Source organism: Pleurodeles waltl, chromosome 3_1, assembly GCF_031143425.1.
Source record: "Pleurodeles waltl isolate 20211129_DDA chromosome 3_1, aPleWal1.hap1.20221129, whole genome shotgun sequence".
Taxonomy (NCBI): domain Eukaryota; kingdom Metazoa; phylum Chordata; class Amphibia; order Caudata; family Salamandridae; genus Pleurodeles; species Pleurodeles waltl.
Window position 1 is genome coordinate 1,298,139,044 of NC_090440.1, and position 15,469 is coordinate 1,298,154,512.

General features: G+C 43.3%; 1 protein-coding gene across 5 annotated transcripts in view; it reads right to left on the reverse strand.

The window, feature by feature from the left end:
• Window positions 1-15,469, reverse strand: part of CLASP1 (cytoplasmic linker associated protein 1) — a 1,131,138-nt gene that overhangs the window by 419,966 nt on the left and 695,703 nt on the right. For all 5 annotated transcript variants that reach the window (XM_069224628.1, XM_069224627.1, XM_069224630.1 and 2 more), the window contains one exon: window positions 1,731-1,834. In XM_069224628.1, the coding sequence (XP_069080729.1) occupies window positions 1,731-1,834 (104 nt within the window). The remainder of the gene's footprint in view (window positions 1-1,730; window positions 1,835-15,469) is intronic.

Sequence of the window (15,469 nt, forward strand, 5' to 3'; positions counted from 1 at the left end):
TGGAAAAGACCAGAAAACCTGCCCTCCCAGCAGTCATAACAGCTGTAGCAGTCACAACTCTAAATTGAACTTCAAGCATTTTGATTAAAAAGACAGGTCCGATGTAGTGGGAGTCAACATTAAACCAATGCGATAGATTAACTTGGCGGTTTCAGTTAACATTAGCTGCCATTTTTCCGTTCAGACTCATCAAATGCAAAAGTAACAAAGAAAAGAAAATGCGAGGCTTACAAGACAGATAAAATATAAAAATTAATAATTTATTTTTAAAGACTTTGCTGGGGTGTAAATTTTCTACAAACAAATAACTAAGGGCCTAATAGAACTTAAAATAGGGGAATACTCTTTCACAAACATGACGGATATCCCGTCCCCTGTATTACGATCCCCATAGGACATAATGGGATCGTAATGCGGGAGACAGGATTTGCGTCATGTTTGTGAATGAGTACTCCCCTCCACCACGTTCTAAATCAGGCCCTTTGTGTATTGTATATGGAAAAGATCTTACTGAACATCATGGAGAAAGGATATCCACAGCAAAGCTAGAAACTGTGGCTTTCAGTTGTAGTAGTCCGACATCTAAACACCCCATGAGACAACTAGAGAAAAAAAGCACTATCCCCAAAAAAGCAAATAGTATCAACCTGAATTAAAAAGAAAACCAACTGCTGATCATATTTCTGTCTGCAACTAGCCGTGTAAGTAAATGAAGGAAAGGTATATATAAAATGAGAGACAAATGAAAGAGAACACCTAAGTATTTAAGAATGTTATACATTTTTTGTGGCACATCACTAGATGGTTCAAAATTCCCCTCAGACAAAAATTGCGGGGAACGAGACCGAAGACCAAATAAAATTTGCTTACTTAAAAAGAGAAAATGCTGCACAAGACACAAACCCAGTACCTATCAAAAATATGCCTATGGGAGTGTTTTATGTTTTGAATCATCATTTTATTACCTGATGCCCACAAGCAGCAAACTTCATATGGAGTTCGGTGGAGATATTACTGCGGTGTATTTACAAAGTTTGAATGGCACCTTTGAGACCGCTTTACCTATCTACCCAGACCTCTGTTTTTCCAAAGAGAAATCCATAATAAAATGAATAGGCTTTTGGTCAGCATAGTTCATGCACTAACCTGTTAAATTGTCACTCACATTTTACCTAGGCCGACTACAGCATACTGAATGGGCCAATGGATCAGGCCATTTTACCCACCCACACCGTTCACTTTGAGTGACTGCACAAAGCCTTTTATATTAACTTTATATGGCAGCTATTTATGTTGGCTTCAGTTTGGTTACCCAAGTTAGAAGGTAATTTATTTGCAGTTTTCTTTCTTTTGATGCTGTTATGAAAGTGTTTATGTGACATATAAACTTTGTAGCTGCCTACAATAGGTGCGCTAGGTTAGGTGGGAATTTAGTTTCATATCCTTCACAAATAATTACGTTAAAGTCCATGGCTCTGAAAGGCTTTTCTTTTTTTTTTTTTAAACAAAAGCACTACATTAGTAACGTGACCACATTAGTGTTTTTTTCAATTTAAAAATACTTTATTGCAAACAAAGTTATCTTTGTTTGTTTATTTTTGTGACCTATATCTGCAAATAAAAAAAGAAATCAGCACCAGCCTGCCAAGGTCAAGCCTATGGGCTTTGGCCGTGCTTGCTTATATATGCTTTTTTGACATCAGAACATATAACACTGTGATCATTCTTACCAGGGCATCGGCAACAGCAGCCTCCAGGTCCGTGCTTGTACTAAGTACTCTCATTGCATTCATAGAAGCAGGCACTCTCCCCGGCTGCCCAAGTCCAAACCGGTCTGTGTAAAATACAACGTCAGAGGAATATGAACATTCAGCAAACCCAAAATTAGAAAGATGGCACATCACATCGCCACCACAGTACCACAATGCAGAGACCTCTCTTGATTGTCATGTAACCGCCATCAAAGAAACCACTGTTCTTAAATATAAAACTGACTTTCACAATCAGCAGAGGGTTAATTGTTTCAATAATTTCTATCCATGATGGCACTAAAAGGAAACAAAGTTGCATACCTTTGGTACTATTGGTTCTGATTGTCCCAGATTCTTCATTTATGAACTATCTCAGCTTGTAGCTGGGATCTCGTCAAGTTTGTAATTAGCGCGGTGGGGTACAGACAGGACCTGATGGCACTAGATCATGCTGCCCATCTAACCCATTCAGTTCCCACAACTTGACAAGGCAGCTGGAGGCAGACAATCAAATGACTGACAGCAAAGGTGTGTGAGAAATAATCTGCAGAGGGAACTCAGTACCAATCAGATGCATGCTACATAAAGCATTTAACTTTTTCTACAATATAATACTATTATCCCTTCAGATAACTCCTCTCTCAAAATACTGGACAGTGATACTCAACTAATTTAAATTAAGAAGGCTTTGATGAAAAAAAGGCCGGCCTTCTACCTACGATTATGTTCTCACATCTTTCTGTTGCCTACCCCCCCCCCAAATTCAAGAGTGGGGATCTGTACCTGGTAGTGAGCCAAGATATACCTTCAGACAGTTTCTTTAAGTGCCTTTAAGAACTCCCTACCTCAAATATCCACGAGAGAGTGGCCACCCTTTGGAAGCAGTACAACAGTACACTCTGTACTCTGAGATGGAAATGTAATGCTGAAAAGTTTTATTTAAGTCCATTCTCTGCAGCTGGTTGTGTTCCTATGGATGAATTGGTGGAAAGATGGCTGACAACTAAGAAGACTGGCTGTAATTAAAATCAGTCACTACCTTATGAGGAACAGCGGATACACTCACTGCTTTTGTAAAAGCTGTATTCAAGGGCAAATCTCACTGTATGGTGCTCTGGTCCATTGAAGCATGCCCCAATCACTCTAAGAATGAAAGATTGAAACTAAGAAGGTCAGTGGGCAAGGGAATGGGTGGGGTCACAACCAACATGACCCTGAGAATTGTTTTCTTTACTCAGTAAGTTACCACCAGATCATTAAAATGAACATGAATTTGTAAAAAAAAAAAAAAGATGGTAATAATCCTAATCCTGTACCCCAGTTAGAAATTCCTACCTCCACCAGTGTTTAATATGGGAACATGGATTAGGGTTCCCATACTGAACACTTGTAGAGGTGAATTCCCTTTCACCAAGTGTGACTGCACATAATAGTGTTAAAATAGGGATCCTCTTTAAGCCCTTACAAATGCCACTGACCAGACCTTTGGCATGTGTGAGGGCAGAAACATCTTGGCTCTCCCGAAAATTAATGTGGCATTGAACCCTTAATCATACTACAGCACATTTGCAATTACACCCAAGGTACCTACAAATAATTATATTTTATTTAGGATTATTTCAAGGTATTTTTATATTCATCAGGATCTCTGCTTTATCCAATCTGAGTTTTATGAACAACTCCCTCTCTGTGAGGTTGAGCCTAGGTACTAGCACTTCACCAAGGTGGATGATTTTGTCGACTAAATATGCCACAAAAAGTGGGTGTGACCTCCTCATCCAATAGGACTGGCTTAGTAGCAGATCCTAGGGGCTAAGCAAGTGCCTGAATAGGAGACTTCTGGCTTCAATCCTAGTTTTTTACATACATCAGCAATGGGATCGTTAAAAATCTGCGTGCAAGGCAAAAGAGGCATCTCATCGTAGGCCTTTTGTGCAACAAGCCACTGACCTCCTGAAGCATAATATGAGTTGTAAAAGAGTCTGGTGTCACTGGACTCAAGCTGTACCTGACAGCTGTGGTCCCGAAGAGCAAAAACGTTCAGCTGTCCTTACCCCTCTGAAGGGGACTTGGCTTGGTAGTTCTGACTGTCGTGCTCCGAATGGAGTAGGACTAAGACTGATTCGCTTGTGGTTGGGGACTGTTTACATTAGCAAATTAAGCAAGCCACTGAACCTGCGGTCGAGGCTTGAAACTGATGCCGGACTCTGATGTAGTTCGAGGGCCTCAAGGGCTCTCCAGTCAAAACAAAGCAAAGCCTTCATGTAGTTCCAGCCTCACAGGTGTGCTCTGTCATCATTATTTTCATGATTTCCTCAAGCACTGGTGCATGCAACTTATTAAGTGTCAGCCAGAAGTATAGGAGGGACAAGCCACTGCCAAAGTATTTTTGCATTCAGATTACCCCTTTTGGGGAAAGCACCTATGCACAATCATATTTACAGAGGTAAGTGCTGTTATGGAAAAAGCTGTTTGTAATGCATCGAGAAGAAGTCCTGCCAAACATCCCAACACGACGAGGCATCACTGCAATGAGCAGCATCGAGAAGCGAAAGGCAGTAACAGCAGGCTACAATCTTGTCACCTGAAAGAGAATGTAAAAGCCCCAGAGGCTGCAGTTATATTCCTGGTTTCTGAAGGGTGGTTTCAGGCTGGTCAGTCTGTTTTGGTAGGAAATAAAGGGCCTCATTTTGACCTCGGCGGTCTTTTGACAAGACCGCTGAGGTACCGCCATGCTGAAGACTGCCAGTGCAGGCGGTTTTCCGCACAGCGTATTATGACTGCTGGCAGCCCTCTGCCCTTTTCCGGATGGACAGCCGCCAGCAGCCATACTGGTGGTCGGCGGTGAAGTGGAGGCTGCTCCACCTCCACTTCATCAGAACACCGCCCACAGAATCCCAACCCAGGATTTGGTGTGGCAGTGTTCTGGTGACGGGGTGCTGGCGGTGGAGCGGCCCCCATGGATCCCGTTCCCTCCCGGAGGATCACCAGACCAGGTAAGGTGATCGTCCGTTAGGGGAGGGTGGTGCTTGGGGGTGTGCGTGTGAGTGTGTAGAGGGGGTGTGTGAGTGCATGTGGGGGTGTGGTGTGTGTATGGGAAATGTGTGCGCATATGTCTGTGTGTATGTGTGCGTGTATGTCAGCGTGTTTGTGTAGTTGGTGTGTGAGTGTGCGTGTAGGGGGGTGGGGGGTATGTCAATGTGGGGGGTTGGGGAGGGGGGTCCTGCTACCTTTGGGGGTGGTAGGGGGGTCGTGGGTGTGGGGGGGAAGGACTCTGGGGAGGGGAAAGGAGTGGGGGAGACCCCTATCAGTGCCAGGGAGGGAATTCTGTGGCACTGATAGTGCCTACCGCCATGGATTTCGTGGTAGTACAGAACCCCACGAAATTCATGGTGGTATGCGGGGTCGTGATACCGCCGGCGGTGTAGTGACGGCAGCCAGGCTGGAAACCGAAGTCTCCAGCCCAGCGGTCGTTACCACCCTGGCGGTCGGAGAGTGGAGAAGTGGCAGTTTGGCATGGCGGTCATTTCATCCATCTGCTTTTTCACTTTTTCGATTTTATATAGATAAATTAATCACCTGATGCGGTTGGATGTGCAAATTCGTTCACGTCACTGTTGAAGTGCTCAGACCACCTACTTTTCGCAGGTGGTGCATATGGTCAACAATCTCCTCGCCTTCATCCTTCTGCTCGGTGTGGATGCACTTTAATCCAATACAGTGGCGCCACCAATATTTTAATGGATTCCAGAATGGGAACTAGACTCTTCAACTCTGAGCACAGATAATGTTGTAAACCAATGGTGGCCTGGATTTCAATAACGAAATGTGTCCATCAAACGATGCTCACACTCTAGAGCAGAGGCCTTCAAACTTTTTTGCTCTGAGCCCCCCCCCCCCAAAAGCAAAATATTTTGAAGTAGGGCCATCCCTCAAAAATGTATGGCAAGAATAGGGAGAGTAGGAGGGGCAGGGGTGAGCTCTGTAACGGTGTTTAGGAGATTATTTCAGGGGTATTTTTCTGTAGCTCTTAAACCATGCTATATGTGAGACAGAAAAGTACAAATATACCAAACCAAAACAGAAATTTACCACAAACACTAGGCCCCATAATTGGGGTGCTGCACATCTGGGTCCCAATGCAACTGCACCTAAAAAAATGAGAACTCCACATGTTCCTCAAGGCATCTCTCTAAAGAAGCTGTTTCGATCATCTGTAATCTAAAAAATGCCACCCGCCAGTATAGCAACACGTCCCCTGGGCTATCTCTTTGACGCTATCCAAGGATCACACTACTTTCCTCTTACTCCTGAACCATCACTCTGATCCTCTGGATCCCTTGGTCTTCAGAGCGCTCTGTCTGAACATGACCCATCTGGCCAACACCCTGTCACTCCCTCAACTCACTTTGAAGGACATGTGCATGTAAACAGAGGTCAAAGTGGACGCAATCTATGGGGACCGACATGCCCCATGCTATTTTAATTTTACAAAAGTAGTACTTTTATTTAAAAAAACACAACCAACACCCAACAGTCATTGTGGCCCTTCAAGTGCCTCTGCGTAAAAGTAAAGGGAGGGCAGGGTTAGATTGAAGAGAAGTTTTCCTCAGCTGTAAAGCGCGAAAGAGACACAAAGCTAAGGAGGAAAAAGGCATTCTCACGAGGGTGCCTGCTACCTGAAAGAATGTACATGTGTGCAGTTGGTTAATCACCAAGGTGCATAGTTACAGGCCCCCATGGCGCAGGGCAGTGTAGCAAATGCCTTGCTGTTTGCCGTGCGCCACCAGGAAAGGGCAGAAATGTGTCAGCTCTACAAGATAGGGCACATTTCTGTCCTCTTCCCCTGCACTGGCACACAAACGGCTGCCATGCACCAATGCAGGCACCCTCGCACAATGGTGCAATGGTGTCTGTGTTGTGGGGATGACTTGATTTTGTGCAGGAAAGGACACCTTCCTGCACAAAAACTATCAATGGAGGCAATTTCCTTCTTCTGTGTGTGCTGCATTCTGCGGGAAGAAATAATGTTTTTTCTCTGTTGCACCTCCCTTACACCACCCTTGGGGAGGCGTAGAGTTTTGACCTTGTAGCAATATAAATACACAAGTGTCCATTCCTCACACTGCAGTTGTCCTATTACACAAAGAATGTATTTCTATCAGATTAGCTTAACTTGCATTTATATTTCTTTTAAGATTTCTGCATTACTTTATATGCAGTTAATTGAAATTGAAAAACAAAACACTTGAAGAATATTTTCTTCATTTTAGCCACGTTTTTGACCCTGTCACCATGGTGCTAAAAGGAAGAAAATGTCCTGTATCTTGTTTTTCCTTTCAGCTACCAGCATATAAAATAATACAGAAATCTTAAAGGAAACATAAATACAGGTTTAGCTAATCAGATAGCAATACATCCAGCATGTATTTTTTTAACCCTTCAAGGACTGGATGTAAAGGAAGACAGTCAGGAAACTTCCCAAGTCACGCTTCAAGGCCATTTTAATTTACAAGTTCTTGTTGAGCCGTTTGCGACCCCCAGGGGGGCGCGCCTCACAGTTTGAAGACCTCTGCTCTAGAGTCTCTGGTAGATCCTCCGTACGCTAATAAAAACTAGTTCTATTTGTGTCACTGAGGAGCAATCACAACTGAGCTCCGGCTCCAGAGACATGGATGCGAGAAAGGCTAGTGCCCATCTAGGACTTGAGCAGCGGTTGGCCGGGGCACAGTGCCCATGAAAACGGATATTGGGATCAGAGACTGCAGCATCAAAGTTCCCCAAAAAACTAAAGATTCTTCAGAAGGAACAGCATGCCTTAGAAAGGTATTTTTAAGAGAACTGATGCAGCTTTGAAACTCGCTCCTTGGTTGCAGAAGTCGGGTGTAAGGACTATGATATTAAACTCAAAGCCTTCGCCTTGTGCATGTACACCGCCAGCCAAAAGGAAATGATTTATTTAGACTTACTCTAGTTCTCGATCATGGAAGGCAATGCTATGGCGTTTTGGAAGATATGTCTAACTAAGGCAATAGAATCAATTATTCTGCAAACTAAGTGCATGCTGGTTTTGTGCAAACTACTGAGTTTTAACTTCACGTCATTCGGAATCCAGAGCTTTTTTTCTCTCAGGAAAAAAGGTTCCCTTCGCTGGAGATATATCTGTATTTCTACAATGATGGTATGGTGCCTCATTCCAGAGTGAGAGCTCATCATGATATTTGCGGCATGTAAGTAGGAAGACTTCACCTCCGTTTTACCGTCGCCTGTTCAGACCTGAGACTTGTGGAAAGTCTTTTCTTAAGGACTTTCAGTGCAACTCACAAGCAAACGCTTCCACTACAACCAAACTGCAGGTTGTGCAATACAACCATTTCCAACCGCTGCCTCGACGCAGGGCGACCTGCCGGCGAACTGCGAAGCATTGGCTCTCCCAGCTGTAAGCACTTGAGGCAACTGGGCAAGTCAGGCTGATTTCCACCGTTTAAGAGTTCTGCTGGGGGCTACTTCAGAGCACAAGCAGACAAAGATGTTTATAACGGGGTTTTTACATTCATTTTTGCCAGTGAGTGGCTAAATATAGCAGGCTAGGCCACAAAATGTAATGAATGGCACCTGAGCCCACCCATACCTCCAAGATATTCACTGGCTGGTGCCACGTGCCGCAGGGGCTGCAAACCGGCTCCGTTACGCCCAAGGCTTGACTACATCTAGGTAAAGACATTTAGTACAGCCACAGTGGGGCTTGCATAATAAGGGGTTTCGTCAAAGAGGGGGTCACGATGGGCATTACAGCTATAAAAAAAAATCAGGAACTGGGACTTTTGTTTCATCCCAGCTGCGACTCGCCTCCCAAAGGCAATTAAGATGTTGATTATCAGATGTCAATGTAAGATGTTGATTCAGGAGGGAGCTACACACCTTGAAACATTCCCATTTAACCATATCACCAGTTGATATGGTTAAATGGGAATGTTTCAAGGTGTGTAGCTACCTCCTGAATCGTTCTGCGACAACTCTATTGAAAATATTACTACAGCAGAAAGCTTTTTAAAATTGACATGGCCCTCGCATATCAAATGGTCCCGTCTCACTCACTCAAAAATCCTATTGGTTTCAACACAAAAACTCCATAACAGTTCGAGAAAGTTAAACGTGAAGTACAAGTTACTTACCTTTGGTAACAAAATATCTGGTAGATACATGTTCTAGTTGCAGATTCCTTACCTTAGAATTTTCCCCCAGGCGTCAGAATGGATCCGGAGATTTTTTCTTCGAGACACCCTTGCGCATCGTTAGGTAGCGTCGGTCGACTCTGCGGGCGTCGTTTGTGCTGTAGTCGCCGTGATGACATCGGGATTAGTACATAGATGCCGCCACAGCACAGTGATGTCAGTTCTTTTCTTTCTGTGCCACGTGCTGATCCGGAGAGAGCTACCCTGATCTCTTTTTGACCGAGTTCGACCGTTTTGTCAAGTTTTTGGTGCGTCAAGATGTCCGATGTAGTGCTCAGAGTGCCCAGTCACTCACCCAAAGGCACTCGACTCTGCGTAGGTCCTGGTCTTGCTCGAGAGGAAGGTCTCGAGACTGTTCGCGGAGATGATGGCAGCCTGGCGCTCGACTCTGCGTAGGTCCCGGTCTCGCTCGGGAGGAAGGTTTCGAGACCGTTCGCAGAGCGACCACCATTCTCCTTTCTCCAAGTCTTCGGGCACAGGTAATAAGAAAAAGCAGTCAAAGCGGTCCCTTCACCCTTTGACTTCACCCCGTCGCTCGGCTGATGCGACGCAGGAGCGTCGACACTGGAGGCCTCTGTCTTCGGAGCCTGCTTCTGGGTCCGCTCCGTGCTTCCCGAGTTCCGTAAGACTGAGCGACCCCCCACCCAATTAAAGGAGTTTTATGAAGAGCCATGCGCCTCATTTTTGGGCAGACCGACCCTGATACGGCGCCTTCAGGCCCAAGAAGTTCGGACCAGGGGCCTTCGGGTTCTGCACCAGCAACTTCGGCTCCAGCCACTGAGGTCCCATGCGGATCCACTCCCGAATCCAGACCAATGCTGGTCGTACCACTGAGACCCTCCCTGGCGCTGGTTAGATTGTTGACGCTCCCGACATCGGTAGTGCCCACCATTGACGTCGACCCGATCCTTATCCCTGACGACTCTGAGTCGGAACGGCATCAGCCGACTCCGCCTCTGTCTTCGACGGGGCCTACTAATACCTTAGCTGATGATACCATGTCATAAGATTAAAAACCCACGAATTTTGGTTAATGAGGGTGCAAACATTGCTCTATCCTTGTACTGTCAACATATTCCCCAGGTCGCAGGCTTTCTTCATGACAGAGGTCCCTTGTAAGATATGCTATAACCCTACCTCCCTAACAAAGTGGCAGAGTAGTGTGTGGCCTAAATGCAGTGCCTGTGACATCTGAGAAAGAAAAAAAAACAAAGCTTTTTTTTTCTTTCTTTCTACTTGACCGGTTACTAATTTTGGTTCTAATACTGTTCTAATTCGGCATTGACATATAAAAACATTATTAGCTAAATTTATTAGTAGTCATATATATGGATTTAAACGCTTGTGTTTTGGGTACCATCTGCACTGCCCCATTCACTTGTTCACCCCCAGTATGAAAAACTGATCTCAGATATAGTATGGAACATGAGATCAAGGCAGATCTCGACATCTATTAACTAATTTAGTGGTTTTCTCTTTAATCCATTTTAATAACTACAGATTTGGACTACTTCCATGAGACCATTAGATTTAGGAATAAGGTGAGTCTCGGTTTGACTACAGTTCCACCTTCCTACAGGTTATCACCGTGCATATTGGGCTCAATCACTGTTAGGCACTGGGTGATTATTATAATTGTTTTGTGAGGTTATTGCATTGTCATAACTTTCCACACATGAACTCTATAAAAAGCACTTCACATTGATGGGCGAGGAGAGGGCCATGGGCCCTAATCAAGAATAGGTCTGTCTGTATTTTTAGGTACTGAACATACAGCTCCACGATTAGTCAACCTTTGTTATTTATAATTACTGCCTTTTCCTCTAGGAAACTGTTCAGGTTTAGTAGTGAAAACAAATGAGCAATGGTGATGCACTCAGCAGCAGGAGACCCACAACATTTTATGTGGTGCATTCATACCTAATTTTCTTATATCTTCTTGAAAAAAGTAACTAAGCCTTTCTACTCCATTGTTCAAGCTCATTGCAGCTTTCACATTGTAAGAGTATTGACATTTTTGTTGTCTCTAATGGGGTCTACATCATGACCGATTCCATGCCTTTAGTAGGTGACTGATTGGAAAGTACATAAAATGTTGTTCAACATACATTACACCTCTAGGAACACAGCACTATAGGGAACTTAGCTCAACTTCATAAAATGTTTTTGCAAATGCAACGCATGGTGGAGAATCCACTCAGATCAATGCAGAGAAGTCTATGATTTGTAATGCTAGAGAATTATGGCTGCATCTTTTAGCACATTCCCTGAATTGAATCGACCCACCTTTTCTACACCAGTCAAACACAATCCACTAAAACCACAAGGCTCAGCTGGAGTGCGGACAAGACCAGTACAATATGATTCTGAAAGGACTATCTGTCCTTTCCAAAGCCCATCACTTGAAGAAAGGCCTAGCATGGCTGTTTTATCATGTGATATGAAGAAAGCTTGGCAGAAGTAATCTGGGCCACTGAGTCAGTAGCAATTACACACACCAGACTCATCTCAAGCCTTTTCATAACTCCAGTGCCCCACATTTGTTCCTCTAGATGAAGATTTAAGTTATATCAGTGAGCTGAGAAGATGTACAATGGTGGAGGCTGGATAAACTTTAAAAGATTAAAGAGTTAAAAGGTAAGCACAGATACACTTTCTTGCCCAACGCATCTGCCTATTTGGACATCTCACCCAGACACCCGATAACCGAGAGAGTGGAAGGCATAAAGGCATAAAAAAAAAAATATATATATATATATATATATATATACATACATATGTATATATATATATATATATATGTATATATATATATATATATTATAAACAAAAGCGTCCTCTCAGTGAAAGCGCACTCCCACCAGGTTAATTTAGGAGAATCGAAACTCAGCAACTCACAGCGAATTCCTTTCAGTATTTTCAAAATTCAGGCCTATATCAATAAAACATCTCTGGACACGTGTTTCAGGGTTAATCCCCTCATCAGCAGAGAAAAACTAAAAAATATATCACCCTCGTAGGTGCAGCCATTGCTGGATGTGTTCCAGACTCTCATTCCTTTTAAAGACCACATACCTGGCTCATTCAGCAAATTCAATTGCAGGCACCTACGAGGGTGAAACACTTTTATATTTTTCTCAGCTGAAGAAAGGATAGACCTTGAAACACGTGTCCAGAGATGATTTTATAACTTAAGGCCTGGAATAATGAAACTGCTTAAAGAATTCACTATGAGTTGCTGGCTTTGCTTTTTCTTCCCGTTTATATAACATGTTGGGAGTGCGCTTTCACATGAGGACAACTTCGTTTTTGATATATATATATATGGAAAATGTCACTTACCCAGTGTACATCTGTTTGTGGCATGAGTCGCTGCAGATTCACATGCTGTGCATTATCCTGCCATCTAGTGTTGGGCTCGGAGTGTTACAAGTTGTTTTTCTTCGAAGAAGTCTTTTCGAGTCACGAGACCGAGGGACTCCTCCCTTTCGGCTCCATTGCGCATGGGCGTCGACTCCATCTTAGATTGTTTTCCCCGCAGAGTGTGAGGTAGGAGTTGTGTATATTAGTAAAAAGTGCCCATGCAATGGAGTGAGTCTGTATGTACATAATGTGTATAAAAAATAATATATATTTACAAATTTATAAATGTACAAGTTTCATCAACTTATAATGGCTACAGGCTCCCGGGGAGGCGGGAGGGCGCATGTGAATCTGCAGCAACTCATGCCATGAACAGATGTACACTGGGTAAGTGACATTTTCCGTTCAATGGCATGTGTAGCTACAGATACACATGCTGTGCATAGACTAGTAAGCAGTTATCTCCCCAAAAGCGGTGGTTTAGGCTTTAGGAGTTGAAGTTGTTTGAAATAATGTTCTTAATACAGCCTGTCCTACTGTGGCTTGTTGTGTTATTAACACATCTACACAGTAATGTTTTGTGAATGTATGAGGCGTAGCCCATGTGCCTGCCTTACAGATTTCTGTCATAGGTATATTTCCTAGAAAGGCCATTGTGGCGCCTTTCTTCCTAGTGGAGTGCGCCTTTGGCGTAATAGGCAGATCTCTTTTTGCTTTAATATAGCAGGTCTGAATACATTTCACTATCCATCTGGCAATGCCTTGTTTGGATATTGGATTTTCTGCATGAGGTTTTTGAAAGGCTACAAACAATTGTTTTGTCTTGCGAAATTGTTTTGTTCTATCAATGTAATACATTAATGCTCTTTTGATGTCTAGCGTATGTAAGGCTCTTTCGGCTACTGAGTCTGGTTGTGGAAAAAAGACTGGGAGTTCCACTGTCTGGTTTAGGTGGAACGGTGATATAACTTTTGGTAAGAACTTTGGATTTGTCTGGAGAACCACTTTATGTTTATGTATTTGTATAAAGGGTTCTTGTATAGTGAATGCTTGAATTTCACTTACCCTTCTAAGAGATGTGATAGCTATTAGGAAGGCTACTTTCCAGGTTAAGTATTGCATTTCACAAGAGTGCATGGGTTCAAATGGTGGACCCATGAGTCGTGTTAATACAATATTGAGGTTCCACGAGGGAACTGGTGGTGTTCTTGGGGGTATGATTCTCTTTAGACCCTCCATAAATGCTTTGATGACTGGGATTCTAAAGAGTGATGTTGAATGTGTAATCTGCAGATAGGCAGATATTGCTGTGAGATGTATCTTGATAGACGAAAAAGCTAGATTTGATTTTTGTAAGTGTAATAAATAGCTTACGATGTTTTTTGCAGAAGCATGTGGAGGTTGGATTTGATTATGATGCCAATAATAAACAAATCTTTTCCATTTATTTGCGTAACAATGTCTTGTAGTAGGTCTTCTAGCTTGCTTAATGACCTCCATACATTCTTGTGTAAGGTCTAAATGTTCAAACTCTAAGACTTCAGGAGCCAGATTGCTAGATTGAGCGATGCTGGATTCGGGTGTCTGATCTGTTGCTTGTGTTGAGTTAACAGATCTGGTCTGTTTGGTAGTTTGATATGAGGTACTACTGACAGGTCTAGTAGTGTTGTGTACCATGGTTGGCGAGCCCAGGTTGGTGCTATCAGTATTAGTTTGAGTCTGTTTTGATTCAATTTTTTACAAGATAAGGAAGGAGTGGGAGAGGGGGAAAAGCGTAGGCAAATATCCCTGACCAACTCATCGATAACGCATTGCCCTTGGACTGAGGGTGTGGATACCTGGACGCAAAGTTTTGGCATTTTGCGTTTTCTTTTGTTGCGAATAGGTATATTTCTGGTATTCCCCAGTGTAGAAAGTAAGTTTGTTGTATCTGGGGATGAATCTCCCATTTGTGTGTTTGTTGGTGATCTCGACTGAGATTGTCTGCTAACTGGTTTTGAATCCCTGGGATGTACTGTGCTATTAGGCGAATGTGATTGTGAATCGCCCAATGCCAAATCTTTTGTGCTAAGAGACACAGTTGTGATGAGTGTGTCCCTCCCCGTTTGTTTAGGTAATACATTGTTGTCATGTTGTCTGTTTTGACAAGAATGTGTTTGTGGGCTATTAGCGGTTGAAATGCATTCAATGCTAGAAACACTGCTAACAGCTCTAGATGATTTATATGCAGTTGCCTTTGTTGAATGTCCCATTGTCCCTGTATAATGTGCTGTTTGAGGTGTGCTCCCCACCCTATCATGGAAGCATCTGTTGTGATCACGTATTGAGGCACTGGGTCTTGGAATGGCCGTCCTTGGTTTAAATTTATAGGATTCCACCATTGAAGCGAGGAGTGTGTTTGGCGGTCTATCAACACTAGATCTTGAAGTTGACCCTGTGCTTGTGTCCATTGTGTTGCCAGGCATTGTTGTAAGGGACGCATATGTAGTCTTGCGTTTGGGACAATGGCTATGCATGAAGACATCATGCCTAGGAGTTTCAATACAAACCTCACTTGATAGTGTTGGTTTGGGTGCATGTTTAGTATTACATTTTGGAAGGCTTGTATCCTTTGTCGACTTGGAGTGGCAATCCCTTTTTGTGTGTTGACTGTTGCTCCTAAGTACTGTTGTATTTGACACGGTTGTAGATGTGATTTTTGGTAGTTTATAGAGAACCCTAGTTTGTGAAGGGTTTCTATGACGTATTTTGTGTGTAGAAGACACTGTTGCTGAGTGCTGGTTTTTATTAACCAATCGTCTAAGTAAGGGAATACATGCATGTGTTGCCTCCTGATGTGAGTAGCTACTACTGCAAGGCATTTTGTGAATACTCTTGGGGCCTTTGTAATGCCGAAGGGTAACACTTTGAATTGGTAATGCACGCCTTGGATTACAAACCTTAAGTATTTCTTGTGGGAAGGATGTATGGGTATGTGGAAATAAGCATCCTTGAGATCTAATGTTGACATGTAGTCCTGTTGTTTGAGTAAGGGAATCACGGCTTGAAGTGTCACCATGTGAAATTGATCGGATTTGATGTAAAGATTTAGGGGGTGATTCTAACCTTGGCGGACGGCGG